This window comes from Lactuca saligna, chromosome 8 (genome assembly GCF_052625555.1).
Source record: "Lactuca saligna cultivar CGN05327 chromosome 8, ASM5262555v1, whole genome shotgun sequence".
NCBI lineage: Eukaryota > Viridiplantae > Streptophyta > Magnoliopsida > Asterales > Asteraceae > Lactuca > Lactuca saligna.
The window spans coordinates 88,123,490-88,142,880 of NC_136424.1; the positions used below are offsets into that span (position 1 = coordinate 88,123,490).

Sequence of the window (19,391 nt, forward strand, 5' to 3'; positions counted from 1 at the left end):
AACACAGATAGTATAAGGAAGGGGGCCGAAACACCAGATGTGGTAAATCATAAAAATAAATGTATGACTTAATGGTACTAAAAGTTAAATATAAAAAATATGTACCATAAAGCAATTATATTTAATTGTACTTAATTTGTGTGTTTCAAAATTGATATATATATATATATATATATATATATATATATATATATATATATATATATATATATATATATATATATATATATATATATATATATATATATTCTTGAAAACTAAATAAAACAAAAGACAATTCTTGACTAAAATCAGAAACACCAACATAAACAAAAAACAACCTAATGTGGTAGATGGGAAGAAACTCAAGGCACAACCTCCAATAAGTAATTAAAATCATCGAACAAAGTTAAAGAAATATAAATATTACTTGTGTGAGTCTTAAAAGCAAAAGCAAAAGAAACTAACCCCCAAATCAAGATGCCCTAAATGAAGACGGAAAGTGCGTAGCTATGACCAGTGGTTGTGGATGAGGCACGACGACGACTAAGGTGAGAGCCGGCGGTATCGATGTTCTCCGATGAAGGGCGGTGCTTCATCAGATATATCACTCAGTATTAATTTTTCATTTTGTGAAGTTGTTTACATCGTTTGATATTTTAATGGTTCTTTTTTCTATTGTCTGCAACCTCTTTCTCTTCTATTTTAAATCCTATTTTATCTCATTGATTCTAACATATCATTATATCACATAAGGTTATTTATTTCTTTAATTTTCTCACTTTTATTATGAGGGTGAATACATATATCTAATCTTAAATAACATATTATTCTTAACATGTATTTAGTCTCTTAATCCCCGTTGATTACATTGCTTTAAAAATTTTGTTGCCTATTTCCAAAATCAATGGAGGGGCCGATAGCAGTTTTATTCTCAAATAATTTGTCATCTTAATTTTTTTTTGTAATAATTGTCTAAAAACCACGGGGGCTATGACCCCTCCTGGCCCCTAAAGGCATCCGCCACTGTTTGAAGGCATAACGATTCAAACAGTTTAATAAAAAATAATGTTCTAGAAAGCAATGTAAGGGAAAAGACTTTTGGATTATTCGACTTCCAATCGTCAAAAGTGTTGTGGAAAGAAAAAGTAAACTGATAATTAAAAAAAAGTAAAAAATCGAAGAAAAAAACCTGATATTTAAAAGAAATATATAGTAAAAAAGTAAAAAATCGATATTTTAAATAATGCATGTTATGAATAAGACTTGTATGTATAGTAAAAAAATCGATATTTAAAAAAATAAACTAATATTCAATATATATATATATATATATATATATATATATATATATATATATATATATATATATATATATATATATATATATATATATATATATATATATATATATAGTAAATAAACCGAAATAAAAAAAAGTAAAAAAGCTGATATTTTAAATAAATAGAAAAACAATAAGAAATATTGAAAAAAAAATGAAGAAAAGTATTATTTTGGTATTTTTCAAAGTACATTAGATTGGTAAATATTTTTTTCAATAATCTTTTTTGGATAAAAATTCAATTAATAAGTCGCTTAAATAAGCAATTCCAAACGTGCTAAATATTTTATGTAGATGGATAATTCTATTAGATAAATTTCATTATATTATGGTAAATTATAATCGAATGATATTTAATTTTTATGAAGAAATTAGAGTAAATTACATGAATGGTCCTTATGGTTTAGGCTAATTTGTGTGTTTAGTTCCTAACTTATTTTTTTAACTCGGAAGGTCCTTACATTTTGTTTTTGTTAGGCGCTTGGTCCCTGTCTTACCTAAAAAGACTATTTTACCCTTGATTTTTTAATTTATTTAAATAAACACACTCCCACCTCCACCCCCCTCACCTTACCTTACATACCCCACAATTTTTCCCCATTTAAATAATTGTTTTTTTAGGTAAGATAGGGACCAAGCGCGTAATAAAAACAAACAGTAGGGACCAAGTGCGTAATAAAAACAAACAATAAGAACTTTCCGAGTTAAAAAAATAAGTTAGGGACCAAACTCGTAAATTACCCCAAACCATAGGGACTATTTGTGTAATTTACTCAAGAAATTATAGAGTGCTTAAAATCTAACCAATTATTTGAGAAAAAAAAAATATGGATTAAAAAAAAAGACCAGTGGGCCTAGAATAACCCAACTCAGTACCCTAATCGCGAACCATGAATATAAAGTCCATCACGTGCTCTAATCTTCATCAGCGTCGCCGCCGAGAGAGAGAGAAAATGCAGATCTTCGTGAAAACCCTAACCGGGAAAACCATCACCCTTGAGGTTGAGAGCAGTGACACTATTGACAATGTAAAGGCAAAGATTCAGGACAAGGAAGGTATGGTGCTTGCCGATATATTTAATTTGAACTTGAGGATTGAGATCCTCTATAAACAAAGCGCGGTTGAATGATTTTGTATCGTAGGTATTCCACCGGATCAGCAGAGGTTGATCTTTGCCGGAAAGCAACTTGAAGATGGCCGAACTCTTGCTGATTACAACATCCAGAAAGGTTTTACTCTTTTATGTTCATTGAAGTTAACACTCTATGTCGATTTGATGAATTAGGCCTTACTTGATAACGTATAACAGAATGACTGTTTAGAAACATGGTATTTGTTCCTCTTAGTTAAATCCTATTAAAAATAACACTGTGGTATTGCATTTATCGGAATTACAGTTACAGTTATTGCTTGAAATCATTTTGCCAACTACCAAAATTCTCTATATTTTAATGTAATTGTTCAAATTTAGCCGATGATGAGTTCATTTGATACCAGTAATAGATCATTTTTGTTGATATTGATTTCCTTGAGCTTAGGTGTTAAAATTGGATGCTCACTAACTCATTAGTTTCATCGCCAAGAGTTGCCTATCGAATTCTCATAGTATTTTCATTGCTAGCATTGTTTATATAGACAATACTAGAATTGCATAAGCGCTATTACAAAATCATTAAATAATACCACATTTAAAATGCAATCTTGAAATTCTTGTACAGAGTCTACTCTTCATTTGGTGTTGAGGCTAAGAGGAGGTATCATTGAGCCCTCTTTGATGGCATTGGCTAGGAAATACAATCAAGACAAAACTATTTGTCGCAAGTGAGTTGTTCTTCTTTTCATTGTTCTTAAGAAATCTATAACCATTTTACATGGTGTTATAAAAATTACTGATCACAATGTATGGGCTTAATGGTTTCCTGTTAGGTGTTATGCTCGCCTGCACCCAAGGGCTGTGAACTGCAGGAAGAAGAAGTGTGGCCACAGCAACCAGGTATTAATTAAGAATCCCTTAAAAAAATTTCTTTTGTTAAAATGCTTTAATGTGATGCATTTTATGGATGTTGATTGGACAATGTATATTCTCTCTCTTTTTTTTTGGTGTGGTTGCAGCTAAGGCCAAAGAAGAAGATTAAGTAGACTTTTGTATGTGTTGGAAGAAGAACATTTTGGTTAATTCTAGTAGGATGCCTTTAACTTTCATTAAGCGTTGTAAACAATATAAAGTAAACATGATGGGTTGTTTTTCGAATTCAAAGAAGCAGTTTGAAATTTATGTCCTTCACTTTTTTAATATTCTTTAAGCTTGAGAGTGTTCATCCTCTGGTTGTTAGTCCCATTTTTGCTTGTACTGTACAAGTAGTTGAAGCAGGGATTGAGAAAAGCATCAAGGGTGCTTCAAACATGTTTTTTAAATTTATTTTGTTAACCGGCGTTGTAATGATAGTCTGGATTTCTGGATAATTTTAATGTTTATATCAAGATCTATCAAGTAAGAAATAACTAGATAGGATCATATCACTGATAGAGTTTGTTTGGTATACAAACTATATTATTTGGAAATCCTACTTTAAACACTTTTTTAAGTCCAAATCCAATATAGACATCACTTCCATGTGTAAATCAATTAGTATAATGATTTGGAATTATCGACAAACCATTTTCATAATAATGAATATTACTATAATTAAAAGTTACATTTCAAATAATATAAGTGTAACTTAACTTACATAGTAATCTAGTGAGAACCGGGGATTACTTGGGCATAAGTCTGACCCGAGAGCTTCAATTTTCTGGCTATTTGACACTGCAGGGTCTTGCTAAAGTAACTGGGAACTAGGGATTAAAGGGGGCTAAGGGTTTTGAGAAATTTCTAGATCGATTTCAAGGGAAAGTGTGTAGAAAACGAATTAAAGTCGAAACTATATATAAGGGTGAAAAGTGGCCGTGAACCATGCGTTTCATCTGAGCGTACAACGCATGTGGTCGTCCGGGCGACATGGCCGCTTTTGTATGGTGACACGTGTCACGATTAGGGTGGTGTGTCAGAGTGAGTTGCGCCTTTGGTTCATGCGTGTAGCTACTAGTGGAAATTTCTAATTTCTTAAAAAAAATCATATTTTCTCCGACCGAGCTCCATTTTTGACGGTTTTTATATCCTCGTGTAGCTATCGACGGTATCTACATCTTTTGTTTAAAATCAAAATTTTTCCCATACGATATCCGTTCTCGGTTGTCTTTATATCGACGGATAGATATTGAAGAGATCTTCAACTCTCCTTTAAATTGTTTTTTCTAACAAATGACCGATTTCAATTACGGTTTCCGAACCGTAAACTGCTATGTCGAAACTTCGAAAAATTATAACTTCCTCTCATAAAATCAGATTTAGGTGTTCTACATATATGCAAAATATTTTTTGTATTACTACAACTTGGTGGCACGTGTCACGATTAGGGTGGTGTGTCAGAGCAAGTTACGCCTTTGGTCGGTGTGCGTAGCTGCTCGTGGAAATTTCTAATTTTTAAAAAAAAACATATATTCGCCATACGAGCTCCATTTTTGATGGTCTTTATATCCACATGTAGCTGTCGACGGTATCTACATCTTTTATTTAGACGTCGTCGGCTAATTTTAACTTTATTTTTAAAGCTATATTTTTAATAGGCTTAGACTCTTAAAGTCCGTATAAAATCATAACTTTCACCATACGATATCCGTTCTCGGCTGTTTTTATATCGACGGATAGGTATTAAAAAGATCTTTAACTCTCGTGTAGGTTGTTTTTCCTAAAACTCGACCGATTTCAATTTCGGTTTTCAAGCCATATATCGTTACGCCGAAACTTTAGAAAATCATAACTTCCTCTCATAAAGTCAGATTTAGGTGTTCTACACAATCTCTCTTTTTTGATTACTACAACTTCTATTTAGATTATTTATCCAAAATACTCTTTTATTTTTAATTAATATTTTATTTTCCATATTTACTATGTTTCGACGTAGGGTTTCTATACAAATATCACATATTCCTAAATCACATAAACACAAACACACACACTAGTGTAATTCACTCTTTAAATATCTTTGTTATCGAAATATTTATATGCTTTCAACATCACTCCACAATGACAACACGTCGTTACAACTGGAACCTACAATGAGTCAATGACTAACATAATTACTTTTAGGGGAAAATGTCACTGTAGCCCTACTAACTTACAAGTTTTGGTTTAAAAGATCCCTTATTTTATTTTTTGGCTTTAGAATGGCATAAACTAACATTTAACCGGCTAAAATTTGGAATTTTGACCCAATTCAACCAGTTTGCTTTCCATGTCATCATCCAAGTAAGCTACTGAGTCAACTCAGACGAGTCGGTTTACACGTCATCGACTCACAACCGAGTTCACTTACTTGGGCACTAAGGGTTAGGTGGTCTCATACTATATAAATGGATGGTCTCTTGGACAAAACCCTAAGACTTTGTTACCATTTCCGGCCAAACACAACCCGACAAACGAAAATAGAATACTTGTGTTCCCTTTCACTGTCTTCCATGGAGCCTATAAACTCCAACAACTCGATTAGCTCAAGAGACGGGCTATACTTGAACGATTTGCACACGATTTTCTGCGACTGTGGTGATAAAATAGCCGAGCAAAAAGGTGAGGTGGAGCGCATGAAGGAGGAGATGGTTCGCGATTACCTTCATTCCAGGGTTGATGTCCTGAACATGCAGCAAAGGTTCGAGAAGGTTGAGAAGCAGATTAAAGCTATTGCGTTGTTGGTTGTGGGTCTTGTCGTGGTGATGCTCCTTCTAATGATTTTCATCATCCACTTGATAGTCAGCAAGTGATTCTCAAGGAGGTGAATAGTAGTGGTATGATAATCTAGTGTTCTTCGTAATCGTCTATTATGTTTAAGGTTTTTATTGTAATATATGTTATTAGGATTGTGTGTATTCATTTGTGTTTGTGGTAATCGTGTATGATGTTTGTGGTAATCTAGTGGTGGTTGTTTACGGATGTTTTTTGAAGTCCTGGGAACATGTAACAAACATTTTGATATTATCTTGATGAAATGTAAAGACCTTGAATGCGTTTTGATTTGTTGGGATCAATGTTCTTGATTAAGACTAACGATTTGGACACTTGGTTGGCTTAATTAATGAAATTTAATTGTTGTTGGTACACCAACTGTGATAGATGTTAATGAGGTCAAACATTGGGGTAATTTCGTCAAGGGGTATTTTTGGAATTTACAATTTTTAAGAACTTACTTCCTTACTTGGCTGGGGTATTTTCGTCATTTGCTCTTTATAAGTACTTTACCTCCTTTACTCGGCTGTACATCCCATTTCTTTGTACATGTTCTTGTTTGCATTTTGAAGTATCTCGGAAATAACGAAGCAAAAATGGTGAAATGCTCATGTGGATGTTTGGCCATAAACAGAATGTCTTCCACTCAATCAAACCCGGGAAGACCATTCTATGCTTGCCCCACTAAGGTTTGTTTGACTTTATTTATCAGGTCACTGTAGCCCTAATTTTTTTTTTTTTTTTATCTTTGCATTCTACACTTCTAACTTCTAAATTGATTTTGTTAGGGACCTCGTAATTGTTTTATTTGTTGGGTAGAAGAAGCAAACACTAAGAATATGAGTGCTGAAGTAGTTATGATTGCAGGATTGGCTAGGTCAAAAAAGAAGCTTGAATCAAAGATTTGGAAACTGAAGATGTCTTTAGTTCTAAGTTGGATTATTTTCTTTGGCATAATTGTGTACAAGTTGTAATTCGTATGTAGCAGTTTTTTATGTCATTGTCAGGGAAATTGTTATGGTTATTTACATTATCCTTGTAATGACTTTCAATCACTAATGTCAATAATAGACACTAATGCCATGTTCACCTAGAATAAATGGGACCATATATATCCAACACTAATGTAAATAATGGACCCCAATACCATGCACGTCCATAAACACAACACACCATCATAAGGACATTGAAACCTTTTGTATACATAACACCACAGTGAGTTCATAACATAGTAATTTATATTAGATTAAAATTAAACAAAAATAGTACATAACTTAAAATCTATAAACACTTAATCCAACATTGTTTAGCATAACCAAAGTGACTACATAACACCACAATGAGTACATAACATAAAATTGAAACACTTAATCCAACATTGTTTAGCATGACCAAAGTGAGTACAAAACATATAATTAAAACACTTAACCCGAAATCAGTTGTCATAAACACATTGACCACATAACGACATTGACCACACTTAACCTATTCTAGTTCCATTGGCTTGTCAATAGTGTGGCCTTCCCCATTTTTACCCTCAACCCGTGTACCAAGTTTTTTCTTCAAAATTCTTTTCGACTTCTTTCTTGTCTTGACGATTACCTTTTTACCCCTCCCTCCTATATCATCTTTACCATCCTTTGTCTTCCTACCATTGCTTCTTTCCTCAACATTACCATTACTTCCCTTTTTACCCTCCCCCTTTATCATCTATAACATCATTTTCCTTCTTACCACCGCTTCCTTCCCTAACTTTTCCATTATTGCCCTTATTACCCCTCCCCCCTTTATCATCTATAACATCATTTGCCTTCTTACCACTGCTTCCTTCCCCAAATTTTCCATTAATGCCCTTATTACCCCTCCCTCCTTCCTCATCTGTCATACCTTTTGCCTTCTTAGCACTGCTTCCCTCCTTATCAATAACATCTGATCTCTTCCTTTTCCTTACCTTTAGTTTTGTTGGCTTTTCCGATTTAGAACATGTAACCTTGTTATGTCCTGCTTGTTTGCATACACTACACATAATCTTTTTCCCAACCTTTGACACAATATGTATAGCACCCCTCTCACTTGAATCCTTTCTTCTATTAACTTTAGGTCTACCTGGCATTTTTCTTTTCAATGGTGGCAAGGGTGGAATGAATTCAGTAGGTGGCCACATGTTGCTACCATTCATCCCACGCATAGGATACTTGTAGGTGTTCTTATAAATTGCTCCATAGTACATTGGATCCACATAATTACCAACATCATTGTTAAGGTATGAGATGGTTGCAACTAAATGCACACATCCATACTCATTTAGTTGCCACACTCTACATGAACAAGTCTTCTTATATACATCCACAACGTAAGACTCTGCCAAATTCCTTGTTTCAAACTGGTTTAAACCAGTAGGTAAAACCTGTCAATACCTGATGCAATGGTATAAAAGTTAGCGTGTATAGTGGAAAAACTAAATAAAGTATTAATAGAAAAGAAAAAACCTTTGAGCTCTTTTCAACTGATTCAATAGGATTGTAATGGCTGGGCATGGTTTATAATTAGGCCATGAACAACCTTTGATGGTAAGATTGAATTGCCTCTCCATAACATACAACCTAATTTCTTCTAACATTGTGATTATTGGTTTTTTCCTTGCATCTCTAATGAAATTGTTGAAGCTTTCAGATAATCCATCTTCAACTACATCACACATCCGCCCCTCTCTAAAGAAAGCTCTACACCATGATTTTGGGTTCTTTTCCATAAGATAGTCAAATGCTGTAGGATTTAGTACTTGTATTTCCTTCATTGTTGCATTGAATAAAGGTTCAGTTGATGCTTTGCAAGCTTTCCAAAACATCCTCTCATAATGCACACAACTGAACCTTTTCCTAAAGTTGACAACAATATGCTTTGCACACTGTCTGTGTTCAACATTAGGCATTATTTCCTTCACAGCCTCCAATAGCCCCTATACAATTTAAATTCATATGTTAAGAAAATGGAAATTTATTAACAAGAAATATGAAGTATAATAAGTGATTTACCTTATGTTGATCTGACATCAGGGTGATACCACTACCATCATCAACTTCTAGATCATCTTGAAGATTCTCCAGAAACCATTTCCAATTTTCTTTATTTTCCACACACACAACTGCCCATGCTATTGGGAAAATATGATTATTAGCATCTCTTCCTACGACACATATCAATTCTCCACTACATAATCCCATTAAGAAACAACCATCCAGGTTGATTACTCTTCTACAACTTCCTTTCCAACCTTGTTTCAGCCCCTCAAAGCATATGTAAAACTTACTAAAATATGTCTTCCTATCAGGCATACTGTTGACATCCAATTTGATAGTTGATCATGGATTGGATCTTCTTATCTTTTCACCATATGACCAAAGCTTGGCAAAATGCTCAACCAGTTTACCTTTAATAAGTTCAATTGCATATTTCTTTGCTCTTCTACACTGTCCCATACTCACATCAATTCCAAAATTTTCTTTTACTTCTTCCTTTAGTAGCCTAAAACTCATTTTTTTGTTTTTGTAAAAATTTGGATGTGAAATGGCTACCAATCCATGCATAGCTTACAATTAACCAAATTTTAAAATTTCTAGCACAATTATGGTTATCTATAAGAGACTTAATGTGAAAAGATTTTTCCTCACTCATCCATGAAACCCACAATCTAAACTTGCTTTGCCCTGAACAACATTTAACTAATAGCCTCCTACTATAATTTTTTTTGTAGCACAATTGATATCTTTAGTGACAACATAATTACACAACATATGTTTTAATTGTTTAGGATTTTCAAATCTCATTCCTAACACAGGTTTTTGTTTTTTCCAAAGAACATTTTCATTAAAAGCTGTTACCTCCTCATGAATTGGGTCGTGTTCATCCATCTGATCAACTGGATCTTCATGAGATGGATCCTCTTGAGGTGGAGTGTCTGGAGTTGGCTGCTCCTTGGGGTAGAGCTTGTTCAAAAATACATCATTCAAGGTCTTGTTCATGAGGATGCAATCTCCATCTTCAGTGTTATCGTTCAAATCACCTAGCACTTGTACTTCATCTAGGTCAATGCCTCCTTCTGTCTCAACATGCAACTCTTCTACTACTTCACCTACACCAGAAAACTTGTCCTCGGGGGTGCATACTTCAGCCATCTCATCAACAATCCATTGATGAACATGAACACCAACATGATCCATGTGCAAAGAAATTACACAACCAGAATCATACCCTACTTCGATAAACTCCTGGTAGTCTTTCTCAGTTGCTATTATCCTCAGCCCTTCAGGGAACTCAATATCAGGCATGCAAAAGTACACATCAACACATGTCTCGTTTGCGAATCTCTGAATGAACACTAGAAATTCGTTTTTGAGCAAAATCAACATCCTCAAACCTTTGCTCCACTCCATCTGAGTAACTGATCACTGGATACCTCGTAAACAAACCATCAAAATGAAGATCTATCTTCAGGTAGATGGCCATAGAAAAAATCCAGATTTGATTTTCGGATGAACAGTAGAAGAAAAAGGAGATATTGGTAGATGAAACCCGATTAAAGACGAAAATTACTTGGAGAGGAAGGATTGGTGTCATTTATCGATACACTAACACGTGACATATGATTTAGTTTAATGATTCTTTTAATGACATGTCCAAGAAATAATGCTGATTGGGATTGGGGTCACCGGATGACCCCTTCACTTTATAAAAAATGGCCTAATTATCCGGTTAAATGTTAGTTTATACTCTTCTAAAACCAAAAAATAAAATAAAGGATCTTTTAAACCAAAACTTGTAAGTTAGTGGGGCTACATTGACATTTTTCCTTACTTCTAGAGAGAACATATATTTTCCTTGCAGTGGAGTCATATTTCAAATTTTACCGATTATCTTATAACATGTCGAATCGTTGATATGTTAGCATCAACCAAACAAAATCAAGGGAATAACATCTCATAAAGAAAATTAACTAAACACAAATAAAATAGAATTAAGTTCCTTAAGAATTAACAAGCGAAACTAACCACAAATAAAGTTGCAACATAAATTAATTACTCTCCTAACTAAACTCTCTAATCTAATTCATGAATTTAGGACTCTTCATAGACCAAGCATCCACACTCTTGACAGTGACGGTTTCCGTACCGTTATTAAATAAAAACAAATGTGCATCTTTGGCCACTGCTATTGTCGGATAAACCCTCGATGTGATGACAGTTTTTCCACCCTCACCAAAGCTTTCAACAACTGAGTGATCGATCAAGCTTCTAATTGAAAGCTTCTTTGCACTTAAATCAACATCCACAAAGCCTGCAAATGATGGCTTGTACTCATTCTTGTTTAAGGAGGAACTGTGAACATCATAAATAACATAAAAGTCAATATTAAGAAAATGAGAGAGAGAGAGAGAGAGAGAGAGAGAGAGAGAGAGAGAGAGAGAGAGAGAGAGAGAGAGAGAGAGAGAGAGGGATTACGGTGTAGCATCAGAACACATGAGAACTTTATATGTGTTATCAAGAGTCTTGAAAACCCTAAAAAATACAGGAGTATATTCTTCAAGCTTGTTTGAAGCCAACGTTAAAAGCCCAAAAGGCCCTAACCCTCCTTGTTTAGTACCCGTGATCCCACATATCTCCAAAGCAAGATTTTCCGAGGGTAATTTCGACCATTCCGGATCAAAAGTCTCAGCTTCATCCAAGCTTGAAAACGAAAACATCACGTCCACATCCGCCTGTATCAAATCATATCAAAACTCATAAATGATTCATATCTAGCAACTGTTGATATAATCATATAAACGTACTACAGCTAATGCATAAAGTACAAACCTGAGCAGGAGTAATTCCTTTGACTTCAACAACGTCACCCTTGTTAAGCTTCACATCACTTAAGTGCACGTTGTCACCTCGAAGTGTTTCCAATTCATGAATTGGCCATTGTAGCAATTGCTTTCCTCTAGGGTCCAGCCATACCATACGTGGAATCAACTACACAATATAAATTCCAACGTCTTAAGTTTATTTTAATATTAATAATAATACAAGATTAACATTCTATTATCTATATATTCAAGTCATAAATATGAGCAATTTTATTACCTGAATTCCTGCCCACCCCTTTGCAACATCTTCGTAACTCGTACTCGACTCATTAGCCCAACCCCACAAAATCCTCCGGTTTTGAACCGGGTCAAAGAATGTCTTTGATGCATAAAAATTACCATAATCATATCTTAACCCGGCCCAACCATCAATAGAAGTGTTATCCGGGTAATATTTATCCTTAATCTTGTCATATGTACCAATCGTGTAATACTCAAACCTAGTCATGTCAAGGCTAACCTTAAACACATGTTTAACACCAGCCTTCAACACTGAGGTATCCAACCCGGCTTGACCATATGATGATACCGGGAAAAAATCCGGACACTCCCACATACCCGTACCCGGTTTGTCATGGAGCGTGTGTTTTGCCTTGGTCCACTTAACAAAATCCCGACTCCTATACAAATAAGCAATCCCTCGATGCTTGTGTTTGCTACCTACAATCATTTTCCAATGACCATTGTTGAACCAAGCAGTTGTAGGGTCACGAAAAGATGAGACGTTTTCATAAGTGGGTTTTACTATCGGATTATCATCTGGTTTGATCCAGTCACGGAGAAACGGGTCTGAATAGTTTGCAGGAATGGCGTAGTTTTGGACTTGATAACCTGGTGCTGGCTTTTTATCGATAATTCCTGTGTACAAAATCACGGGTTTGTTTCCGGGTAGGATTGTGGCCGATCCGGACCAACATCCGTATTTGTCAAAAGGTTTCGATGGTACGATTGCTGGATCGAGTGGGATCCAGTTGATCATGTCTTTTGATACGGAGTGGGCCCATACGATGTTGCCCCATACAGCGCCTTTCGGGTTATATTGGTAGAAAAGATGATAGTATCCCTTGTAATACATGGGTGCTGAGAAAGGATACAAAATTAAGTATCAATTTATGTTATTATATCAAAAGAATACATGTTTTTAGTTTCTAATATATAGGTTACTTTTGATAAAGAATATTAAGAACTTAAACTCACCATTTGGGTCTACGTTGGTTTATTTGTGTCCATCGCATCATGCATGAGAAGGAAAAAACACAATCAGTGATAAGAATATTTGACATAGATATAGTAACCTAATTTTTAATAAAAACAAAAACTTAGCTGCAAATCGTAACAAAAGAATAGACATCTTCTAGTTTATTTAACTTAATTTTCAAAATTAAGTGATGTAATGTTGATGTAAGGGGAAATTAGGTAATTAATTGCCAATATGAAAAGAGCTCATGTATTTTGATAACTTCACGTGTTGAAATAGGACATGGTGACCATCACTACAATTTTCCACAAAGTCATGAGGCATATCATACTATAAAAAGTGCTCTTAGCATCTCAGATTCTAACCCATATTTCATAATTTTCCATAGGATCATTTTATTGACCTTTCAAACTAATATATCAAGAATAATTATATTGAGCTTTTGTTTGAGATGGAGCCCAAGTTGATGTCTAAAATTAGTGAAAGTAGGTAAGTTTAGACTTATATAGAAATTATTGAATACAAAGCAATGTATATTTTCAATCGTAAAAGCTATAAAATAGTTGTGATACAAATACATTCACTCACAACCAACTTAACCCACTATCACATCAATTTCTGTCTCTTTTTTTTTCTTCATCTTTCCGAACCTACAACACTGAAATCCTATCTTTCTCAACCCATTCAATTAAAAAAAAAATACAAAACAACTAATATACAAGTTTTAAAACACAAAAAAATAAAGTTTTCGTATGTTGTGGGTTGAAAAAAAACAAAAAAAAAATAAAAAAGAAAAACTAATGTGACATTGGGTTGGGAGAGAAAAGACTCCCACGAAATCACATAATATTAACTATGATTATTTAGTTACAAGATTCTTTATATATATATATATATATATATATATATATATATATATATATATATATATATATATATATATATATATATATATATATATATATATATATCAGCTCTGAAGTTTTGAAGCACATGCACTAGCGTGTTTGCATGGGTCAAAAATTGACTTGTATTTTTTATAATAGAAGCATGATTACACGATTAATAATAAATTAACATTAACAATTAATAATTAATATTAATAATAGTTAATAATACAATTGTTCATATATATGGTATTACTTGTCATTTAATCTCGATCCATAATTATATTAATGGTAAGAGGTGAATAGTATTAGCTAGACAAGTCTTGAATTCAAACATTGGAAATTAACACCTTTATATATATGGACATTTTTATTTACCTCTGATTGGTAGGGGACACCGACGGGATATATAGTATATATTTTTAAAATTGCAGTTCAATTTATTTCTTAAAAAACTTTTCCATAATACTTATTTATTATTTATTATTTTTATATTAAATTAAATATAACGATAAATTTCGCAAATGGTTGGCGCCCGCAAAACTTAATTTCTTCCAATACCTACATACACTTAATTAAGAGATACCATTTGACTATATATTATCCCAGGGTAACATTCGACAATAAAACACTGCAAAAATAAGCAGACTGGCAACCAATTGATCCCATCTGTTTGGAAAGTCTGATTTATATTTAAAAAAATATAAACAATTGTGAACAATTCTGTCAATAAGTAGTTATTATTATTACTTTTTTACTTTGCGTTGTATAAGAAAAATAATAAAAGATGAAAAAGAAGAAGATGTACCGTTAATCCAGTTTTGCTTAGGTTGAAAGTGGTATCCAGTTCTGTAAATTTGTTTGACGTTGATCGCATTCAAAGTTTGGTAATTCATATAAACCTTGTGGAAAGCCATAACTCCTCCTCCATTGATATGATCATTGAACAATGGAAATAAACACACTGTAAATGCAAATAGCAAAATCAATCTATTCAAAATCCTCGCCATCATATTTAAAGAAAACACACACCAAAACGTGTGTATTTTTGAGAGAGAGAGAGAGAGAGAGAGAGATATGAGAGTGAAGGTAGTTCAAGGGGTATTTATAGAGAGAGGTTGGCAAACCACGTTAGGATAAGGTTAAATATATATAAATCGGATATTTTATAATATTTCCGCCGGGAATCATTAACGAGGCCGTTTCTCATTTTTAAATCTAAAATATAATTTTGAAATGATTTTAGATTTACATCGATCCTACAATTAATTAATGCAGTATATGTATGATTAACGTAAATATATAAAGCCATTTTCAATTATGGATCCAAATCATAAATTTATGTATTAAAGTAATACCATAATATCCGTTATAAGGGTAAAATACCTTTGATTTTGAAGGGATGTAAATCATGTAATACAATGCTGCCCTTTAATTCCTTTGACTTATCTATACGAATCCCCTAAAGACTTTTCAAGATACAAAATTTAAAATCAACTTTTCTAAAACCACAATAATAAATATAATTAAGTGATATGTGGGGAGAGTCTATAAATTAATCTTGACCGTTCAAACTATTATTAGGTTTACAGTACTGTAATTCTTTATCATAAAATCGGAATATAAATATAAATGGTCAAAGTATTTAAATTTTGAAATTTCAAAACGATAACCTAAATTTTAAATTTAGATGATAAAAGAAATTTTGAGGTAAAGTCCTAAGAAATTTGTATTTTTAGAATAAAATATCAAATATGAAAGAGCTTAACAGATTTTGGGCTACTTGCTGAAAATTAAGTGAAAATTGGTGAAAAAAAGTCATTATATTTTCTAAAATCATTTGGATTGTTTTTTTTTTTTTTTTAATCGGTTACTTTTTGTGACGTAGCATGTTCTGCAAATTTTCTTTAATTATATTAATTAATGACATGGATGGTTTTTTCTTTGAAATTAATAAGGTGGCAATTTAATTATGCGATAGGACCATTGATCTTGAGCTATTAAAATTAAAATCAAATAATAAATCAAAATAATTATCCCCGGGAGGGAAGCAACCTAGAAAAGTTGTACGTGGTAGAATTTTTTTAATTAATAAACAAAAAGGATATGATGGGCGTTAGATTAGTGCATGGAATATGAGGTGACAGTGTAATTCTAAATTGGTATAATTTTTGGTTCATTTGCGAATAAAATACCATTTGTTACAGAAAAATAAGAGAATCGAGTTCAATGTTCAAAGTTGTCAAAAGTCAAAGATAGGCGTCGGAGTCCCGCATCCATGGACTACCAATGTTTTAAAACCCGACGGATCGCTGGTCAATAGGTATAATCCGGTTTTTCAGAAACTTTCTACTTTTTATATATACATGCATGCTTACAATGCCTTACATATATACAAAATCTGGAAAAAAATATCAAGGATGGGAATTTATAGTTCAAACGTTAAAAAAATAAAAGGATACTCACTACTACAAAGAGAAGACCCAATTATTTCAATTAAATAATCCGGTTTTCAACCGGGTCTTATGACCAATGAGTTCTATGTGAATAAATAAATAAAACTCACTTTCAAAACCGGGTCCTTTTATGCTTAAAAGAACATGTTTTTATTAAAAAAACTGGGACATATAAGAAGATTAGAGTCCCGTTTCCATGTAAAATAATTGGGTCCTATAACACTTATAACATCATTTTCATATGCAAATTAGAGCTTGGTTCCTATATAAACAATCGGGTCCTTTGGTACACTAATTAATTTAAAAATCTATATTCTTAAAATAAAAAGACCAATACCAACAAATTTTGTGGGTTACAAATCTTATATTGCTACTTTTTATGAATTCTTACAAAACATCTAAGGACATCTAAGGAGTTCTTAAAACATGATAATTATATAGAGTGACCGTTTACCCCATGTGAAGAGTATAGTAAACTTACTTAGATACCCTTGTTTTACTTTATGTTAACTTCAACATCACGATATCACTTTCAAAACAAACCTCTCATCATGTCGCTATATGCAACATCAATAATTACATACGCATGGGTAGCTATTTAGAATCTTTTCTTTACATAAAACATGGGTTGTTGAATGGCATAGTTGTGGTGTACTCCGGAGTTGAAAACCTACATTAGATCCAATGTGATAATAATTTTGATGAAGGAGAGCCTACATAGAAGGTGGTATTGGTTGTGATGAAAGTGGAGGTTAAAGTGTCAGGAGGCAGTGGTGGTGGCTGATTAGAATAATAAGATTGATGAGTCACCATTGGTGTAGCCTGAGTTTTGATCTGACCTCTTCCATGTTGTGGTGGTTGTAATGAAGGCAATGAGGGGTTTGAAGGCAAAACAGATGATGGAGGTGGTGATGAGATGGTGGTATGGTTTTGTTATGTTGTTTGGTCCGACAGGCGGTGCTGCTAGTTGAGATAGTGAGTTCCAGCATGTTGAATGTTGGGTATCTAATAAAATTGATCAAATTAGCCCTTAAAACATACACATAACATAATAAAAGTGTGTAAACAATAAAAACATTGAGTATACCTCTTAAGGTGGTTACAACATTACTAGTATTATTTGTATCTGAAGGTGCATAGCAAGAAGAGAGACAAAAACATCACAATTACATAGAAGCCTAAACATTGATTTATTGAAGGACAAGTAGAAACTCTTAATATAGATCATTAGAACAAAAACACAAGAGATATAAGTAAACCCTAGAAGACACAGAACCTGAAAGAGAGCTTTAATGAGTGAATGATTTTGAATCAGGATTTGTCTCAGCTGGTCCCGGTTCCATTCTATCAATGTCTACATAAGAAAACAAAAATACAATGATTACATCACTTTGAGTCCCAAAAATAAATTTTCAAGTTTGGTTTTTCATCTTTTCCCCTAAATCAAGGAAATAAACTACGATATCATCAAAAAATCTCCCCAATTTAACTAAAAAAGTTCAAATAAGAGTCCTAATTAGTGTATTTACTTAAAACCAACAACATTTATCGAACTTCTTGTAAAAATCGGGAAACAAATGAGCACTCATCAATTTGAAAAGAAATAAAAATAATTCAGAAAAGGTCTTCTGTTTTTACCTTCATATATTCTTTGACATTCCATCGATATCCACCGATATACCATCACTAGAGACCTGATTTCCAGCCATTATCCTTGAAGTTTGTTGTTTTTTTTTTCTAGTTGATTCTGATTAGGTTCCAACTGAGGGATCTTTTGTAAGAATTATGAGAAGATGGAGCGATTCGATACTCGAGTGTACAAACAGGGAAATCAGTTTACAACAAACGAGTTTTGGGAGGTAGAGCAGACGGTGAACTTGTTTAGACGAAGATATAACAAAGTTTGGTTGCTTGTCGTCATCATTTAGTTTCTATGGGTCTAGTCTCGGATTGGTGATTTCTAAGCTTCATCAGTAATGGTCATAGAGCATAGCTTTGAAATTCTATACTAGGTCAAATGGAGGGATATCAAAAACTTAAAGTTAGGCACTAAAAATTGATGGTAGGATATTGAAAATAGATAAGCGGGATACCAAAACTCATTTTTCAAAGATATCAAAAATTCAAAATAGGACACCAAAAATTGATGGCGGGATATCGAAATATGAAAATAGGGATACCAAAACTTATTTGTCAAAAAAATGTGGTTGAAAACAAGCTCTATAACCATCTTCAAGACCCAGTTACTATTGGAAAATGGGTTATATAACTTTCCAATTAAAAGACCCGGTTATATCAATGGATCCGGGTTATTAAAATTTGGACATATACCTTAGTTTCTTATTTCTAACCAGACCTTATAACCTTTTCCTTCATAAAACCCGATTTTTCTATAAAGGCACCCATGTTTTTCAAAAACCGGGTCCTACATACCGTGTCCTATGTTCCTTTTTGTAGTAGTGATTAATGTTCACAAGCTTAAAATCAATCTAAATACATCAAAAAAGAAATATAAATTAAAACACCAAAAATATAATATAGTTCAAACAACAATTGTCCATAAGTTCATGATGAATCCAAAAACATCACCAATAAATCAAATCATAGATATTGTATATATGTTAAACCAAGTTTTTGTCAAATTGGGTCAATGATTCAACACATTTTATGATAAAATTAGTCGGTTCAATCCGAATCATAAATAGGTAATAACATGTTCTTGGTTGATTTGTTCTCCTCAGTGGTTTACGATCCAATCAGTGGGACCGGCTGAGTTAACGAGGATTTAACACATTGTGGATTGT

At 33.1% G+C, this 19,391-nt stretch overlaps 2 protein-coding genes across 2 annotated transcripts; one reads left to right on the forward strand and one right to left on the reverse strand.

Moving 5' to 3' along the window:
• Positions 1 to 2,196: 2,196 nt before the first annotated feature.
• On the forward strand, positions 2,197 to 3,617 carry LOC145008556 (ubiquitin-ribosomal protein eL40 fusion protein-like). The gene is made up of 5 exons (XM_078967151.1): positions 2,197 to 2,377; positions 2,465 to 2,551; positions 3,041 to 3,143; positions 3,249 to 3,315; positions 3,435 to 3,617. The coding sequence occupies exons 1-5, from the start codon at positions 2,212 to 2,214 to the stop codon at positions 3,459 to 3,461; spliced, it is 450 nt and encodes a 149-aa protein (XP_078823277.1). The 5' UTR covers positions 2,197 to 2,211; the 3' UTR covers positions 3,462 to 3,617.
• A 7,518-nt stretch (positions 3,618 to 11,135) lies between these two features.
• Positions 11,136 to 13,347, reverse strand: CWINV2 (cell wall invertase 2). The gene is made up of 5 exons (XM_078966550.1): positions 13,244 to 13,347; positions 12,264 to 13,126; positions 11,994 to 12,152; positions 11,640 to 11,896; positions 11,136 to 11,516 (listed from the first exon to the last, which is right to left on the reverse strand). The coding sequence occupies exons 2-5, from the start codon at positions 13,119 to 13,121 to the stop codon at positions 11,243 to 11,245; spliced, it is 1,548 nt and encodes a 515-aa protein (XP_078822676.1). The 5' UTR covers positions 13,122 to 13,126; positions 13,244 to 13,347; the 3' UTR covers positions 11,136 to 11,242.
• Positions 13,348 to 19,391: the final 6,044 nt, after the last annotated feature.